At 38.3% G+C, this 19,148-nt stretch overlaps 1 protein-coding gene, 1 non-coding gene and 1 pseudogene across 2 annotated transcripts; 1 reads left to right on the forward strand and 2 right to left on the reverse strand.

The window, feature by feature from the left end:
• Positions 1-487: 487 nt before the first annotated feature.
• On the reverse strand, positions 488-594 carry LOC147931089 (small nucleolar RNA R71). Its single transcript, XR_015576750.1, has one exon. It is a non-coding gene; the product is annotated as a small nucleolar RNA R71 (small nucleolar RNA).
• A 6,182-nt stretch (positions 595-6,776) lies between these two features.
• LOC147931090 (uncharacterized) lies at positions 6,777-7,346 on the forward strand. The gene has a single exon (XM_087477179.1). The coding sequence runs from the start codon at positions 6,777-6,779 to the stop codon at positions 7,344-7,346; it is 570 nt and encodes a 189-aa protein (XP_087333305.1).
• Positions 7,347-9,369: 2,023 nt separating this feature from the next.
• LOC147931091 (uncharacterized) lies at positions 9,370-16,224 on the reverse strand (annotated as a pseudogene).
• Between the last annotated feature and the right edge of the window lie 2,924 nt (positions 16,225-19,148).

Raw genomic sequence — 19,148 nt, forward strand, 5'->3', positions numbered from 1 at the left:
AAGGCCTATTGACAACATCCATAGGAAGCAAAAGGGTTTGGGAAATCAGAGAGGAAGGGTAGTTCAAGTTCAGCAAGAGGATTCAGTGATCATGGAGCAACAAGCTAACCATGAGCAGAGACCTAGGCACATTGGTGCTGGAGATGCACCCAACACCCACAACCAAAGGGCAGGTATTGTGCCTCCAACAGTGCCAAACAACAACTTTGAGATCAAGAGTGGATTGATCTCCATGATTCAAGCTAACAAGTTCCATGGGTTGCCAATGGAGGACCCACTAGATCACCTTGATGAGTTTGACAGAATATGTGGTCTTACAAAGATTAATGGAGTGAGTGAAGATGGATTCAAGTTGAGGCTCTTCCCATTCTCACTTGGAGATAAGGCACACCTTTGGGAGAAGACTCTTCCTACTGGAGCAATAACCACATGGGATGCTTGCAAGAAGGCTTTCTTAGCCAAATTCTCCTCCAATGCAAGGACTGCTAGATTGAGGAATGAAATTTCTGGATTTGCTCAAAGAAACAATGAAAGCTTTTGTGAAGCATGGGAAAGGTTCAAAGGATTTCAGACTCAATGTCCTCATCATGGCTTCAACAATGAGTCACTCTTGAGTACATTGTATAGAGGAGTGCTTCCCAAGATAAGGATGCTTCTTGACAAATCTTCTAATGGCAACTTCCTCAACAAGAATGTGGAAGAAGGCTGGGAATTAGTTGAGAATCTTGCTCAGTCAGATGGCAACTATAATGAGGACTATGACAGAACCATAAGGAGTTCCTCAACTGATCAAGAGGACAACTACAAGAAGGACTTGAAGATGGTCAATGAGAAGCTTGACAAGATCCTTCTTAGCCAACAAAAGTCTATTCACTTCATTGGTGAAGAAGAGGTTCCAGTTCAAGAGGGGGAGACTGAATTTGCTGAGTTGTGCTACATGCAAAAGCAGGGAGGATTCAAAGGCTACAACCAAGGAGGTTTCAAGAACAACAATCTCTCTTATAGGAGTACCAATGTGGCTAATCCTCAAGACCAAGTCTATCCACCTCAACAGCCTCAACAGCAACAAAACTATGTCCCCAAACAACAACATCAAGTGTTCCAGCCTCAGTTGTGTCCACCACCAGGGTTTCAGACTAACCAAGGCCAAGAACAAGACTTAAGAGCAATGATGCAATAATTGTTGATTGGGAAAACACAAGGAAAGATTGAGGAAGCCTAGCAGTTTGCTGAGTTGAACCAAAGGTTAACATCACAGTACAATGATCTGAATATGAAGTTTGAGGGTCTTAGTTCAAGAGTGAAGTATATGGAGAGTAACATAGCCTTTACTTCAGCTCCAAAACCCAACCAACTCCCTGGAAAAGCTGTTCAAAATCCAAGGGAGTTCACAGCCAAAGCCATTCAAATTCATGAGGAAGAAGTCACTGAGGACAGTGAAGTCCAAGTTTGGGGGAATTCATTAGTTACTGAAGCCCCAAGTGACGTTTGTGCAAAGCAACAGGAACTCGCACGCGAACTCGACCAGGAACTCGAGCAGTCACTCGACCGAGTGCATGCTCGAGTGGTCGATCGAGCTGGAGACTCCGAAGCTGTCAAGCCTGCTAAGTACATTCCTCCTGCTTACAAGCCTCCACTACCATTCTCTGGGCGTTTCAAAGCACAGAAAATTACGGAGCTTAGGGAAATCATTGAGAGAAAAGAAATGTTGGCTAAGCAACTAGAGGAAGAAAGGGTTTTGAAGAAAGAAGCTTTGGTTGAGAAAAAGGAAGAAGTTATGGCTATTCAAGAGATCATCATAGCTTACCAAGAAGAGGAGAGAGGACCTGCCTTGGAACAGTATGAACCATATCCTCTCTATAGAGATTTTTGGCTTGATTTGTCAAAGAAGAAGGCTCAAGCTCAAGATAAGAAGGATCTTGAGAACCTTGGAGGAGTGATCATCCCACTTAAGCTTAAGGATCCAGGGCCATTCTATCTGCCCATCACAATCAGTTAACTCCACTACAATCAATGCCTTTTTGATTTGGGAGCTTCAACAAGTGTGATGCCATACTCCATAGCTCAAAAGCTTGGGAGAACTGATTTCAAATCCACCAACCTCCATGTTTGCCTAGCTGATGGGACAAACAGAGAAGTAATTGGAAGGTTGGAGAATGTCCCACTCAAGATAGGGAAGGCAAGGGTTCATACAGATTTTGTGGTATTGGAGATGGACAAGGAGCCTGAAGATCCAATCATCCTTGGGAGGCCATTCTTAGCCACTGTTGGAGCAGTTATTGATGTCAAGGAAGGTCTTGTGACCTTGAACATTGCTGAAGATGTAGTTATGAAGTTCAACATCTACAATCCAACCAACTTTCCCACCATTGATGACCAGCCTTTTACTATCAAGGACAAAGGTGGTCAAGAAGGCTTAAGTGATAAGGTAACTCCAAAGGCTGAGCTCCCACTTCAAGAGGATTCTGTGGAGAAGCTTAAGAGGTCAGTTCAAGAGCTGACTAGTATGGTTGAGGATCTCCAAGTTAAGCTGAACAAGAGGTCTTTGAGGAAAGCAAGACCAAGGCTCAAAATCAAGAAGAAGTATGGTTTCTGTGCTAAGGGTGAGGTGATCAAGGATCAACTTCACAGTGACCAAGAGGTTCCAGGGAGGATTTCATCACCTCCTTGGTATCTAGATCAAGTCTAAAAAGGAAACCAAAGTCAAGCTTAGTGACTTTAAACAAGCTCACTAGGGAGGAAGTCCCTAAGGTATCCTTTGTAAATATGCTTTAATTTCTTAGTAGCTTTGATGTGTTTTCTTTTATGTTTTTGTTGGACAGGCTTTTAGGTGAAAATGTAGTTGGGTAAGGAGAGATGTGGACTTGGAGAAGGAGACTCGCAGGCCCACTCGACCAGGCCACGAGAGGTACTCGGCCGAGCTGGATAAGAATTGAGGCCCATTCGATTCCCATTTTTCTAGAATGATCGAGTGGAGGGAAGAACAAGGAGAAAAATTTTGAAATTTCAAATTTGGTCAAGGTGCTCGACCACGTGCTGGTCGAGTGTGGGGTCGAGTGGCAGCCAAAAGCAAGTCAAAGATTCCCAATTCAAAATTTGAATGTTATGGACGCTCCACCCTTGTCTCCTTGTCCCCTTAGCTTCTTTATAAGGACCTTGCACGATCCTATACCTCTCACACTCTCTCATTTGCTCAAAACATTTAAATTCAAGCTTTAAAATCTCTTTCAAAGTTCATCTCTTGCTCAAGTTTTGTTCTTTCAAGTTTTTGGGTCACTAACCTATTAACTTTGAGCTTTGAGTCTATATTCCCTTCAGTTTCTTTTGAAAATGTCTTCCAAGATAACCAAGAAGTCTCACCAAACCGCTGCAAGCTCCATGGAACGTCGTGATGCTGAGCTTGAATCAAGAGGTGAAGCTGGGAGAGCCACTCGACGGACCACTCGATCGACCACTCGACCGAGTGGCGGTTCGAGCAGCCGGTCGAGCCAGGTGCCGTGTCCAAGGAGAGAGCCAGTTGAGGAAGATCCTGAGAGGACTGAGAGTGAGGAGGAAAGGGAGCCTACTCATAATGAGTTTATGAGGAGACACAAGGCCAAAGGGAAGAGGCCAGATGTTGAAGTTGAGCAAGAAGAGAGTGAAAGTGAAAGTGAGGAAGAAAATGAAGAAGAAGAATTGATGGATGATGGAGAAGCTGAGTCTTGTGGGCTGTCAAAGAGGCAGCTTTATGATGCTTTCATGAGGATGGAGTTCTTGGGAACTAGGTATCCACACAAGGAGACCATGGAGAAGCTTGCTATTGATGAGGATGTGGAATATCTCTTTGAGAAGAGCAATCTCACCAAGTTTATGGGGCTTTGCATGGAGGGCTACAAAGAGGAGAGTTGTGAGTTCCTTGCCACTGTCAAGCTGCATACATATGATTTGTGATTGCTCGAGTTCATCCCCAGAACTCTTGTTTATGATTTGTGATTGTCCTGTTTCATTCCTGTTTCATTCCTGTTTCATTCCAGTTGCATACATTTAGTTTTCAGTTCATTAATTGGCTTGCATTAGTTCATTAGTAGTAGTTTTTATTCTGTTCTAGTATCATTACTGTTGCAATCATTCAGTTTCATTTGCATTTAGTTCTTAGTTCTTGTAGTTTACTTTCTGCATTTTTACATTTCCATCTTAGGATTGTTAGTGACAAACAATCTTTACATTTGGCTTAACTTAGATCTATATGCATATCTTAATTGTTCACAAACACTCATTTAGGATTGATACCTCTTATACTGCAACAGCATAAGGGAAATTGAAACACCCATCCATCATTCCATTCATATCTCACCATTGCATACATTCATCACCATTCACCACATACAAAACCTTGTTTCATTCTGAATCTTCTCTGAAGGAGTCTTGATTCTTCTCTCCAAAAGCTCTCTAAAATTCTCTCAGGGTTTTCTCTCAAAAGTTGTAGGGAAAAGTAAAGCTTAGGTCTAAACAATGACCTAGAAAACCTATTTATATTCCTAAAACACATCCATGGACTAATGATGCAAATATGGAAAACTTTGGGGCAATTTTGTAGATCTTCAAAACTTGTGGGAAAACTTCCAATTTGTCTTGTGGACACTGCATCGATCGACACCATCACTTGCATCGACCAATGCAAGTCTCTGAACTTGTCTCCCAACTTCACAGCTTAGCCTCAATGCTTGAATGTGCTCCAAATCCTCCTATTTAGCTCTATTATGCTCCTATCCATACTAAATCCAATAAAGACTAAAAAAGACTCAAAAAGACTCTAAAAACACCACAAAAACTCTATAAATAAGACTTATCCTATCCATACTAAATCCAATAAAGACTAAAAAAGACTCAAAAAGACTCTAAAAACACCAAAAATACTCTATAAATAAGACTTATATCATGGCTAAAAACACCTAAAGACCATGATATATCAAGGTATCTGCCAGGTCCTTTTGTATACATCAATCCCATGTCGTATGTGCCATTGACATACTTAACAATCCTTTCAACAGCTCTTATGTGCGATACTTTTGGATTGTCAAAGTATAGCTCACAGATTGTGACAACATAATAGATGTCTGGTCTACTAGTACAACAAATCTTCAAGCAAGCAACCAATCCTCTGTACCAGTCACCATCCACAATCTTCTGATTCATCTTCAGATAAGTCATCACTAGTTCCCATGGGTGTAATCTCTATTTCATAGGCTTGCAACCCACATGTAACGACCAGTCCTTTTGCAAAGTTCTGTTGAGTTAAGAATATTCCATCATCCATTTGTTGTACTTCCAATCATGGATACTCTTTTAAGTTCTTCATAGTCATCCACTTTGAAATGTTGCATAACACTGCTCAGAAATTGATTTAACAGATTTTGACATGTAGCTCCAAAAATCACAACTCATCCATTGATCTGAGTGAAAACTAACCCTTCTATGTTGCTGAGAACAAACATTGTCTTGTCATTTTTTTTTTGTCTGAACCATTGTTCAAGTAGAAACATCATCAGACAGTCGCACCCAGATTGTCGACTGTTATCAAAGACTTCAATCACTTTTCTCATATGGTAGACATGATTAGGATGATTACGATCCTAAAGACCTTCTGGTTGTTCTAAGAAAATGGCCTTTTAATAGCATAATATTATAGCGTTTGTTTTAGTTTTGTTATTATTAACTATATTTTAATCTGCGGTACACCGCGTGAATATAATTTTTATTATTATTTATATTTTATGTTGTATTTGTTTGTTAAATATTGGATGTTTTGTAAATAAAGGGATAACTAAATTTCCGACCGTTTGTGACGCAGCTAAATGTTTATATTAATTTTTAACCCGCAATACACTTCATGACCATTTGTGTGTTATATCTAGTTTGTTTAGTTTAGTGTTTGAGATTCTATTTTAATTTTTAATTATTATAACAAAAAATAAAGGATCCAAATACATAATAAATAATTTATACGCTGTGATTAAGTCATATCTTTCCTAATAATTTAATTATTTTACATAATCTTAGTTAAATCAATTTGATTTTATATGTCAGATATTATAATATTTGTAGTGTCGACAATTAATAAAGTAAGGATTTAACCCGTGTTAGTATAAATTTAATGATATTTTATTAATTCCAACATGTCCTCTTTATAATTCATCTACTATATAACCATATTATATAATATTAAAATTTTTTTATTAAGTTTATATATATTAGCTATAAAATTTAAATAAATGTGAATCGAAGTTTGCCGGTTATTCAGAGTTTGCCGGTTAGTAAGACTTCTCAACCGGATAGATTATTATGGCATTATACTAAGTCAGGGAAATATTCGGTCAAGTCGGGTTATCAGTTAGCTCGGGAATTAATAGCGGAAGTGGAGTATGGGCCATCATGCAGTTCTTTGCGGGCTCAATCCTGGAAATTAGATGTACCCCCGAAGATTCAACATTTTTTCTGGCAAATTGCCTCGGGTACTCTTCCTGTGGTAGAACGGCTTGCGTATCGGGGAATCCGTTGTGATGCTTTTGTAAGCGGTGTGACTCGGAGACGGAGACTATAAATCATGCATTGTTTGTTTGTCCCCGGTCGCGACGTATTTGGGAGTTGGTCCCGGTGTTAATGGAACCGGGAGGCTTTCCATATGCCTCTATCTATGCGAATTTAGACTTTATTTATTGGAGGGCAACTTCCCAACCCGGGAATTCTGACATCAGGTTGACTCTTCCCTGGATTTTAAGGTTTTCCAGGGTATTGAGATGGAGCCATTTGAAATTTTAGAACAAGCGGCAACTGATAAATTATTGTGGGAGGAAGCCAAATCTTTTTTAGTGAGCAATCTTCTTCCTCCACCTTTAGTGGAGGTGAGGGATTCTTCTCCCCGTTGTCAGGTTGATGGTTCGTGGAAAGGATCGGATCCTTTTCAGGGTCTGGGTTGGTGGTGTTGCAATGGTGAAGATTACACGCTTCTTTTGGGCGCCCGGAGTCTCCGACGAGGTCTTTCTCCCCTACACGCAGAGTTAAAAGCACTGATCTGGGCAATGGAGTCGTTACTGGCCGCGGGAGTTGTTTGTCAAGCCTTTGAGACGGATTGTGCAGAGCTCGTTGCGATGGTGCAGTCGCCAGACGATTGGCCCGCTTTCTCGAATCTCTTGGAGGATTTTTTACAGCTCCGGTATTTCTACCCATCCTTCTCATTAGTCAAGATTCCTCGCGACTTCAACGTAAGAGCAGACTGTCTTGCTTGGTCTTCAAGATCTTTACTTTCTGAATCGTTATTTGTAAACTCTCATCCTCCTGGTTGGGCAACCAATGGGGTCATCTTTTAATTTTATTAATGTTTGGTTGAAAAAAAAAAAAAAAAAATGCGAATCGAAGTTCTTTCTACGTTCAAAACTAAAGGTCACAGGTTTTGGAAAACAAAATGGGAATCAAAGTTTTGTTTTCTTTGCTTGCAAAGGATTTAGAGATAAAATATCTTCAAAACACAAGAGAATGTGTGGTTAAATATATCATAATTTGTGTTTCCATATTAATATTGCTGTAATTTTTTTTAGTTGAAATGGAATGTAAACTATTTAGGAAACAAAATCTGAAGTAATGCTATTTTTGGAAATTGTTTAAGGATTAACTTTGTAAATAAGTACTTCAAAAATGTATATATAGATATATCACTGACTTTTATATAGTGTTTAGTTTTTCGAAACGCTGTGAATAGGTTGATAAGAATGAAAATACAAAAAACGCGCTTAATTTTTGGGGATCTATGTATTATAGCATGCTGTTTAATGGCATAATCAGCTAAAAACGCTATGTCATATTAACCGTGGTCCAAATTATTGCCCGCGCATCCAAAAAACATTACGCGGAACTACATTTTTTCCCCAATTTTATCAAGCCAAAACTCTATGTTCTCTTTCTTTTTTCTAAGTAACAGCTCATACTGTCACTTAACAGACACTACAACAAATTTGTCCATTCTTAGCGTGCGATAAATGCTATTATATGTAATACACAGCATTTTTGTAAACGCTATTTCTCCCCAAGCTATAATAGACTCCCCATACAATAGCATTTTTTACGCCTGCTATTATATCGTTATATATAATAGCGTAATGTTGGCATATATATGTTTTAAATATAGCGTCTGTAAATACTCTTAAAAATTATTCAATAACATTATTGCACTGCTGTTATAGTTTATATTGTTGCAATATTTTATCGCTGTTATATTTCCTATAACGTCTTAATATTTGTGCTATGATTTAGTATTTTTTTATAATATTAAAATCCATTGTGCTATATTACCTGTTCATATTAGAGCTATTATATGGTTACGTTTTGTAACAACCCGTCCTGTGGACCCCGCTAGCCTCACTGCTAGCCCACTAGCCTCACTGCTAGCCGCCCAAACGGACCCCAAGCTGGCCTTGCAGGGCATCGATCCTAACCCATCACTGTGGATATCCCAATTCACCAGTAGGTTATTGGTACACCAGGCGTCCCTCGAACCCTGTTCCTCACCCTTTAACAACCTTCCCACATGACAAGCTGTCACCAATTGAACCCTGGCGCACCAATAACCTACTGGTGGATTGGGATATCTACAGCGATGGGTTAGGATCGATGCCCTGCAGGGCCAGCTTGGGATCAGTTGGGACGGCTAGAAGTGGGCTAGCAGGGTCTACGGACGGTCCGTTGGGGCAGCTAGCGGTGGGCTAGTGGTGTCTGCGGGACGGGTTGTCACATAAAAATTGCAGCTCAATTGGTGACAGCTTGTCCTGTGGGAAGGTTGTTAAAGGGTGGGGACAAGGGTTCAAGGGACGCCTGGCGCACCAATAACCTACTAGTGGATTGGGATATCCACAATGATGGGTTAGGATCGATGTCCTGTAGGGTCAGCTTGGGGTCCGTTGGGACGGCTAGCAGTGGGCTAGTAGGGTTCGCGGGATGGGTTGTCACATAAAAATCGCAGCTCAATTGGTGACAGCTTGTCATGTGGGAAGGTTGTTAAAGGGTGGGGACTAGGGTTCGAGGGACGCCTGGCGCACCAATAACCTACTGGTTGATTGAGATATCCACAGTGATGGGTTAGGCTAGTGGGGTCCGCAGGACGGATTGTCACATATTTTAAAAGTAGAGCCTGTTTTATATGAAAATCTATATAATATAAAACATCCAATAAATACACTTCAATCCAAAAATTACATAAGTCTCAACATACATAAGTTTCAATATCATAAGTTCCCATAAGATAAACTTCATAAGTCTCAATACCATAAGTTCCCATAAGCTAAACAACACAAGTCTAAATAGCATAAGTTCCCATAATCTAGACAAATGTACTTCAGTTCAAACCATTACCACTTTTTCCTCTGGCCATGCGATTGTTGTACCAATTGCGTCTTCCATACACTCGATAGTAGAAGTACGCCTCCAAACAGCAGCATCATTAACCTTCACCACATCTACCCAACGCCTACTGCATTAGGTCCCAATGGAGCACAATGGACAACTTGGTCTGGATTGTTTGAAGACCAACATCCTTCAGCAACAACCCGCTTCTTCCCGGTAATATCCAACAATTTGCACTTCTGATTTTCCTTGCTAACTGACTCTTTCTTTTTACGCTGACAATATAACAACATATTATAAGCATTAACAACACTACCAAACATCAACAATTTATATATTGGCAGGCCATACTATTGGCGATAATATAAATAACACTTAAAGGAGTGAAGTACATTACTGGCGATCTCCGAACAGGTGAGTCTATAACATTTTTAGCTTTCTTGACAGGGGCTGAAGGAGTTGCTTCATATATCTGATTATGAGATGAGACTGTTTGCATATTAGGAGTTGGAATCTGAGACTTAGACAGTGGTGATTCATCTGTGGTTGTTTCAAACACAACTCTACTTGTAGACCATGCTACGAAAGTCTTCAAACAGTCCTCAATGATACTAATTTCTGTTGTAGGTCTCCATAGAAATGTCTCAGGTTTCAAGACCACATCCACAAATACCTTTAATGCATTAGGTCCGATTGGAAGTCCATTAACCAATGCATCTAGTTCTTTTGACTGCCAACGCCCTTCAGCAACAGCCACTTCTTCATTTCCCCTCAAATTTAGTAGTGTACACTTGTTTGCATAAGATGTATTTGGACTCTGAAACAGATGAAAATATATGTTTTTGATTATCAAAATACCCAGTTATATACATATATGTTATTTTTACCTTTGGCGCATTGTCTTCTTGGAGAATGCAATTGTCATCTGGCCAGGCAAGCATTTCTCCAACAGCTTGTTCCATATTCAGGATGTTAGTTGTAGGTCTCCATAGGAATGCATCTGGTTTGATTGCAGTTTCTACCAATACTTTATAGGAGTTAGGCCCTAATGGAATCCCATTCACAAAGTCTTGAGGATCAGAAGACATCACACGAGCTTCAGCAACAATCTCACCAGTATCATTATAATCCAGAAGCAAACACTTAGGATATGCTCTATTAGTGACACTCTACAAATATTTTCATCGTTAAAAGTTAAATATAAGTTACAATCAATGATACATGATCTACTGCCAAAAAAAAAAAACATGATTACGTACCCTTGCAGCTGAATTTTCCCCGACCTCAGGTTCTCCTCTCTGTTACATAAACAAAAGGTAACTTAGAACTGATGAATCAATACCATTTCACTCTAATAATGCTTTAATTTTAAAAGACTACTAACCTTAAAATGTTCAATGACAGCTTGTAAGTCATCTACTTTTCTTTGTAAACTAACTTGCTTTTCTTTCATTTCAGCCATACACTTACTGTTGACTTGGAAAAAGACAGTTTTGTCATACTCATCCCTCTGCCCATAGCCCTTAACCGACCACGATTATCAGCTCCTAACAATTGTGAAAGACCATCTGACTTTGGATTTATTGTTGTTGAATGAGGAACACTCTCCAACTCAGCTGCCTTTCTCTGTATAACAAATAAACAAATGCATAAACAAGTTACATTATTTGACTACTAATTCATAAACATGAAAACAGAAAATATAGATTATAGTTTAGACTAACAATCTTTTCAACGGCAACAGTATTAACCGGTGTTCCATCTTTTTTGGTTCTTGACTTTACCCAAACTTTCAGCCTTGTGACCTTAGATGGTTCAGAGCATTCCTTTTTCTGAAATTAAAATAAGAAATGACACTACAACTAATGATTTGACAATATAGCTAAGATTATACAATTAAAAACTCACCATCTCTTCTGCTAGTCTAACCATTCCTTTATGGCTGCAAGTGTGAGGAATCTGTTTACGCCTTCGTTCCTTGAATTTATCACTAACAACCTACGTAGAAATGTTGTTAAAATATAGCAAGCAAGAAATGTTATAATACAATCACAAAACTTATAAAAATCAAGTACCTTAAAGCTGTTGCTAGTCTTCAATTTGATAAATTTGCGCCAATCATTAATCGGGATATTCTTCGGTCGCATATTCATCATGGCTTGGTTATTAGGAGCTTTTCTAATCTTAGTTACAAGACATGATTTAAAGCACCTCCACAAACATCCCATCTAGCTCATCACATAAGTCTTTTGATACTCTTCATCAAGTTTAAATCTAGCCTGCATTTACATTGATAAAACATTGTGAAAAATGAGTGGTAATTAGAATAAGCTTGATTTAACATATTTATAATGGAAAAAATGCAACCTGAATGGATTTCCAGAGAACTGTCTTCAGGTCTGCACTAACCATCCTCCAATCATTAACTAATACTGGAACATGTTCCCGGACCAAACATCCTACATAGGATGCCAGCTTCACTGACCCAGGACCATAAGCTTCTCCGATCTCATTGTACTCAACTTTCTCCCGTGTACTTGGATCCTTTGCAATGTATTTCATTCTGGTAGGTCCTCCCTTTTTCTTACGATTAGGCTGATGTGTTTCCTGCTCATTATCAGCAGCAGGCAATTCAGACTCAGTGTCATCCACTGGATTATCATTTATACCTTCGTCAGCATTTTTCAGCAGCAGACTTTTCGTGTTTTCCATCATTCTGAGTCGCAGGCAGTTCAGATTACTCATGACTCTGAAGCTGTTCAGATTGATGCTCAGTATCCTCTAAATGTTGTTGTTCAGATTGCAGCTCAGGTTCTATTGTACACACAAACTCTACTGCACTTTCTTCTACATTCTTCTTCCTTTTAGTTGCTTTCTTATTCTGACCCATTTTAGTTCACGTGAAAACACAAGATAAATAGTTAAAAAAAATGGTAGACAACAGTTAAACACAAATCATACTTAGTAGACAACAGTTAAACATAAATCACAACATTATTAACAACAAGTGATCAATCAACATAACATAACTAAATAAAGCTTCCATTACTGAACGAGAAGATCCAAAGATACATTAAAGTTTGTAAAACCACATTTTTTTAACTAAAACATTTATTTCAAACATAAATGCCTTCACAATCAGCTCTGACATTTTGTGCTTCATCATCTAAGTCATCATCGGTCATGGACACCACTGATGGCAATGGCCCACAATCTAGATTTGCATATGCTGAATCCTCCTCACTATATCTCCTGGGAGGACATTTCAGAGGAACATACCAATTAGACATATCATCTTCCCTTGAGTAAAATATTTGCTTTGCTTGAAAGGCTAATATATACGGATCCTTTGAGAATGTAACTTGGCTGTGGTTGAGGTTAACAAGTGTGAATCCATCTTCTACTTTGACACCATTACCTCTAATTGCCCATTGACACTGAAAGAGAGGGACATAAAAGACATGATAGTCCACCAGTATTATGTCAAGATCTTGACTCTGCCATAGTATGACACTAAATCAACTACTTGTGAAGTGTCTCTTGCACTGGATCTACACATTGATGTTGCCTCATAAAAGAATCCACTATTCTGACTTTGCCTTTGAACTGAGACAGTATGAAACCTCTGCCCATTTATTATGACCCGTGTATGACCTGGCTGTACTACGCAGACCACATGCCAACCATTTAAGAGTTTCTCCATGTGTTTCTAAATCAATATGCACCTACAGTTGACAGAAGTCAGCTTAAATTTTTGCGCCGCCAAATGTATATAAATTTCACTAATAAAAGACATTTGCCTGTTCCTTTAACCATGATGCAAATATCTTAGTATGCAACTTCCACAACAATGTTGCATCACGTCTAGCTCTTGCATTAGTGTTTTGTAAATATTCCGGGTGCATGCTTGTAGATAGAAAATACATGAAATATTAGACTGTTGTTCATAAGTGAAACCTGACAAGTGAGATTAATCGGGAAACAACAACTTACTCCACATATGGCTCCACCACAGCCGTGTTTTGTATCACTGCAAGATGGATAATCTATCTCTCTGATTCAGTAAGCTCCATAGACGTTGCTGCTGATATTGGACGACCCTCTAATATGGACTTGCTTTCATATTCTGTATTTCTATCAAGCTTCTCTTCTACTTTTGTTGTCTTCTTCAGAAATTCACTGCAAAACGTCATGCTTTCATCTGCAAGGTATGACTCAGCTATACAACCTTCTGGTCTTGCTCGATTTCTTACATAGTCTTTCAAAATTTTCATCTACCTAGTCAGAACGAAAACTATGAATATCTACACATAATCATCCAATTTTATGAATTTAAGTATAAATCTGGAACCAGTACCTTTCAAAAGGGTACATCAAACGAAAATGTACTGGCCCTCCTAGTCTTGCTTCTCTTCCTAGGTGTACCGTCAAGTACACCATAATATCATAGAAAGTTGGAGGGAAAAATCGTTCAAACATGCAGAGTGTTTCAACAACTTCAGCTTCCATTACTGAAATTTCCTTTCTCTCAATCACACGCTGACACAAATTGTGGCAGAATGTGCACAATCGTGTGATAGCCAACCTAGGACCTTTAGGTAATAAACCTATAATTGCAACTGGGAGAAGTTGTTGCATTAAAACGTGATAATCGTGAGATTTGAATCATGTGATCTTGCAATCATCTAAGGTTACACCTCTCGATATATTAGAACAATATCCATCCGGTCCTTTGAAGTCAAATAGTCGTTGACAAAAGAATTTCTTCTCTGCCTTTGACAAAGACCAAGGTGCTGGGGGAAGGTACGTTCTTTTACCTTGGGATTTAGGGTGTAAATCCTTTCTAATGCCTAGAACTTGAAGATCTTTCCGACAATTAATACCATCTTCTGATTTTCCACAATGTAACACTGTCCAGACAATACTTGCAGCCATGTTTCTCTCCACATGCATTACGTCTAAATTGTGTCTTACTGGCAGCTCCTAACCAAATACAAATACACAATTAAGGAAATTAATAAAAACCTGAATTGAGAAAATAATTTATATTCAAGCAATCAACATACCTCCCAATAAGGTAGCTTGAAAAAAATTGATCTTTTTTTCCATCTTGATAACTCATCCAAGTCAACTTCTTCTTCTTCTTCTTCTTCCTCTTCCTCGGATTCAAAATCTTCATCCTCACTGTCAGCTACGGAACCAACACATTCAGTCCTTTTTCTTTTCTTTCCAGGTTCTCTACCATTTCCAAAATTATTTCTGTAATTTTTCAAGAGTTGAGCAATATTACGACCACTTAATATTCTGTCTTTTCTCCCATGTTCAGCATGTCCATCAAACCATGTTTTTTTTAACTCGATACATATGTGTTGGAGGTAGAGACTTTCTATGGCACATAAAGACATGTTTTCTGTTGTGACTCAACCACAAACTATCTGTGTTCTTCCCACATATAGGACAGCCCATTTTTCCCTTTACTCTGCAGCCAGCCAGATTCCCGTAAGCTGGAAAATCACTTATAGTCCAAAGAAGCATTGCCTTAAGTGTAAACGTCGTTATACTAAAAACATCATATGTCAATTTTCCATTGCTCCACAAATGCATTTGATCCTCAATAAGAGGTTCTAAGTAGACATCAATGCTATTTCCCGGTTGATGTGGACCTGGAATCAACAAGGTAAGCATGATGTTCTCCTTCGTCATACATAGGTGAGGAGGCAAATTATAGTTCACCAGCAAGACCGGCCAAGAAATATACCTTGTATTCTTCATGATAAACGGATTAAATCCACCTGTGGACAGTCCAAGACGGATGTTCCTTGGTTCAGCAGAAAATGATGGGTATTTATCATTCATTTGATCCCACGTCACAGAATCTACTGGATGACGTATCTTCCCATCGTTGCTCTTGTTACTGAAATGCCACCTTAAGTCCTTAGCCATTTCTTCAGACCTAAACATCCTCTTCAGACGAGGAATTATCGGAAAGTAAACCGTAATACTTTTTGTGGGACACCCTTCTTGACTTCACCATTGTGCATATTGCTTTTCCATCTTGAAGCCTTACATTTGGGACAGTTGTCCAGCTTCTTGTACTTCTTTCTGAATAGGCAAGAATCATTTATGCAGGCATGAATCTTTTGATAACCCATATCAAAAGACTTCAGAAATTTCTTCACATCATTTAGTGATGTGTGAAGTACATTACCATCCGGTAACATTTCTGACAATGTCTCAAGGAGATCATTGAAGCTTTTGTTGGACCAGCCATTCTGTGTCTTCATTCTAAACAATCTCACAATGGGTGATAGCTTGCTATGGGAAGAACAGCTTGGATATAAAGGGGTTTCTGCATCAGCTAGCTTTGCGTAGAACTCATCATCTATCTTCTCTTCCCCCTCCGCATTCTCACAATTTCTTAACGGCTCTTCATCCATAAACTCAGCAGCTTGATATAAACCACAAATCTCTTCATTCCACCGATTTAATTTCTCAACGAATTCACCCCCTGAGTCCACTCCACCGTGATGATACCAATCTTTCCCCAACTTGTAAGTCTCATTCATTCCTCTAGTTACTAGATGAGCAACCACAACACTACACGAATGACGATCTACATTTCTACAGTCAACGCATGGGCATATTACCATGCCACTGTCTCCTATCTCAGCAGCCACCGTCCGGACAAATTTCCAGGCACCTATTTCGTATGCTGGATCAAGTCTTCATTGTATTTGGAAGGAAGAACGACACAAACAAAGATAACTTAATGTCTATATTCCTTTATTGAAGTCCTAACAGTATATAATCAATTACATACCTGCTAAGATGAACATATTCCTTGTCCACCATTTTAGTTTTTAAACAGTTGAATCTAAAACTAAGCATAAGTTTGTAAACAGTTAGCAAAAATCGATGCATAAATCTAAATAAAGTAGATTTGACCAAAACGAGATTAAAAGTGAGATTTAGTTTCCACAGATTTGAGAAATCAAGCAAACATGCAATTTTTAGATTCGACCAAAATCAAGCAACAATCAGTTCAAGCACATGAAGAGGACACAAACATGCAATTTTCAGATTCGACCAAAATCAAGCAACAATCAGTTCGCACATGTAATTTTCGAATCTGAACAAAAATTTTAACTAAAATGTGAACAAACTTATAGATTTGTTGTTTAGGTTTTAGATTTCTCTTCTTTCAAGTTTGTCTTTGTTGTCGGACGAGCTTGACACCTCACAAAACGAGATTAAAAGTGAAATTTAGGTTACTGATTGAAGATTAGAATGAAATTCAAACAAAAAAAAACAATTAGCTGTCTAATTTAGGTTACCTTCATCGTTCTTCGTCTGAGAAATCGAAGAGGAGAAGATATAGCTCGTCTGAGAAATCGAAGAGGAGAAGATATAGCTCGTCGGAGAAATCGAAGAAGAAGATATAGCTCGACACAGAGACAGAAGGAAATCAAAGAAGAAGATACAAAGATAGTGCGACACAGAGTCGGAAATTTGGTCCGCGACGGCGACAGCGACGGTGGTAGATTCGTTTGAGACTTAGACTTTTTATTTTTTGAGACATATGTTTTGTGATAGAATGAAAATTTTGGCTAAGTGTTTTGCGATAGAATAAAATTTTGGGCCGCCAAAGTGATGTTCGCTTCCCGCTTATACTATAAATGTGCTTAGCACTAATAAAGTGCTGTAATATAATTGCTAAAATCCGAAACTATTCTTTAACAGAAGTTACAGAATTAGTGCTATCAATGAGCAAATTTGTTGTAGTGAGAAGCCTTCTCTCCCTTGATTTCTCTGCTTCATGTTCGTTTGAATCTCTCTCATTCTCATTCTTGTTGTGGGTGTTTAGGGAATCACATCGATTGGTGTTGAACAGCTCATTAATTTACGGTACAGGTTAATTTTATAGTGAGGACATATATCTAATAAAGGAAACATGTGTAATTAGTATAACACATCGAGGTAGCCGGCAAGGCCATAACTGGTGAGCAAAGCACGAATCTGACGACTCCACATCAGGAAGTTGGAGGCAGTGAGTTTTGTAACATTTGACATGTTAATGTTGTGAAGCTGGGAGGGAGATGTTGTATTGATAACATCAGAGGAAGATTCAGCCATGGTGAGAAGAGAAGAGAGTCGGCGAGAGAGAAAGAGAGAGAGGGAAAAAAAAAAAAAGGTCTAGGACTTTACTACTCTGATACCATGTAAGGAATGCTGGATTGTATTGATATGAGAGATTACAATATATATAGCCCTTTACAGTAGGGTTTTGATTATATTAATTACACATGTTTCCTTTATTAGATATATGTCCTCTCTATAAATTTTGTGCTCGACAATCATCTGGTTTTAGGCTTCTTGCAAGTTTGTAATTGATTCAAATCAATTATCTTTGTTTGCAGGAAGGATTTCTGCGTGCTTGCTTCAGTTAGAGGTATGTTAGGGTTTTTCGATTTGGGGTTAATTTGATAAGTTTACGTTTTTGGTTTCCATTAGGTTTTTCGATTTGGGCTTACATTAGGGATTTCGTTTTCGATTTGGGTTTAATTGTTTTTCCAAAAATTTTGTAGACAACTTTCGGTACTATCACTTGAGTATAATTAGGTAATTTTGATTGATTTTTTTTTCTTCCATGAATTTGGCTTTGCTTGTTTATAAATTGTTGTTTGAATGTCTTGTTACGTATTGTTGTCTATATATTCAGTTTTTTTATGCATACATATGTCTTATCTATGAAACTCTTATCTCATATGTATATCTCGTGGAGCTGTGTTCTTTTGATATGGACAAGTCTTGGGTTTGGCTTCCAAGATATGTAACTTGCATAAATTTCTTTAAAATCAAAATGTTTTTAGACAAGTACTGAAGTTCAAATGTGTTTATTAACCGACAAGGCTAGCGTTGAGTATCAACACGGTTTAAGTTTTTTTTGTTTATGACTCAGCACAACGTTTGGGTAATCCTGAAGAAATGTTCTGTCCGTTCATTGATTGCAGCAATTTATGCCATCAGCCTAGAGAAGTTATTGGATCATCTAGTTGTTAGGGGAATGAATCAGAAATATAAGAGAAAAGCATGTTGGAGTAAGCATTGGGAGTTAATTGAGAACAACACAGATGATGATGCCAATCATGAATTTAAAGCTCATTACTTGTTTAGAACAGCTTTTTTTTATGGTGTAGGAAAGCCAAATTCTGGAAATCACATCGATAACCAGATAAAGGAGGTGGAAAGGAAGGAAGAATCATATTTTAGGAATAAGTAAGAGGATGCTGAAGTTAGTCAAATTTTACGGGCTAAACAATTACAGCAGGTAATAAATTTAAAAAAAAGTAATTATAGTGTAACAATAACAGCAATTGGTACATTTTGGCTAAGAGTAATAACAGAAAATTTAACGCTATGTTATATAAACAAATAACAATTTAAAAATGCTTTCATAGGAGACAGTAACAGCAGTATAGTAAAGCTGATATTTAAAATACTATAGCATATAGATAGCCGCTTGTTGTAAAACACTGGATGGTGGACTCTATAACCGACCATGCAAGGCCATGCACGATCCATGTGTTTACGGTCCATCGGCCATAGGCCCATCAGCCTCTTTCTTTATACTATGTCGGTTTAAGTTATTATGTTTCCTATTGTGATAAGTCCTAGACATTACTATATATATGTAACCTCTATCAATTCTATGGAATAAGAATAAGAGATTTCAAACTTTAAATCCTCTAGTTTACAACACGTTATCAGCATGATAG

The sequence above is a fragment of the Camelina sativa genome, chromosome 12, assembly GCF_030686135.1.
Source record: "Camelina sativa cultivar CO46 ecotype springtype chromosome 12, ASM3068613v1".
Lineage (NCBI taxonomy): Eukaryota > Viridiplantae > Streptophyta > Magnoliopsida > Brassicales > Brassicaceae > Camelina > Camelina sativa.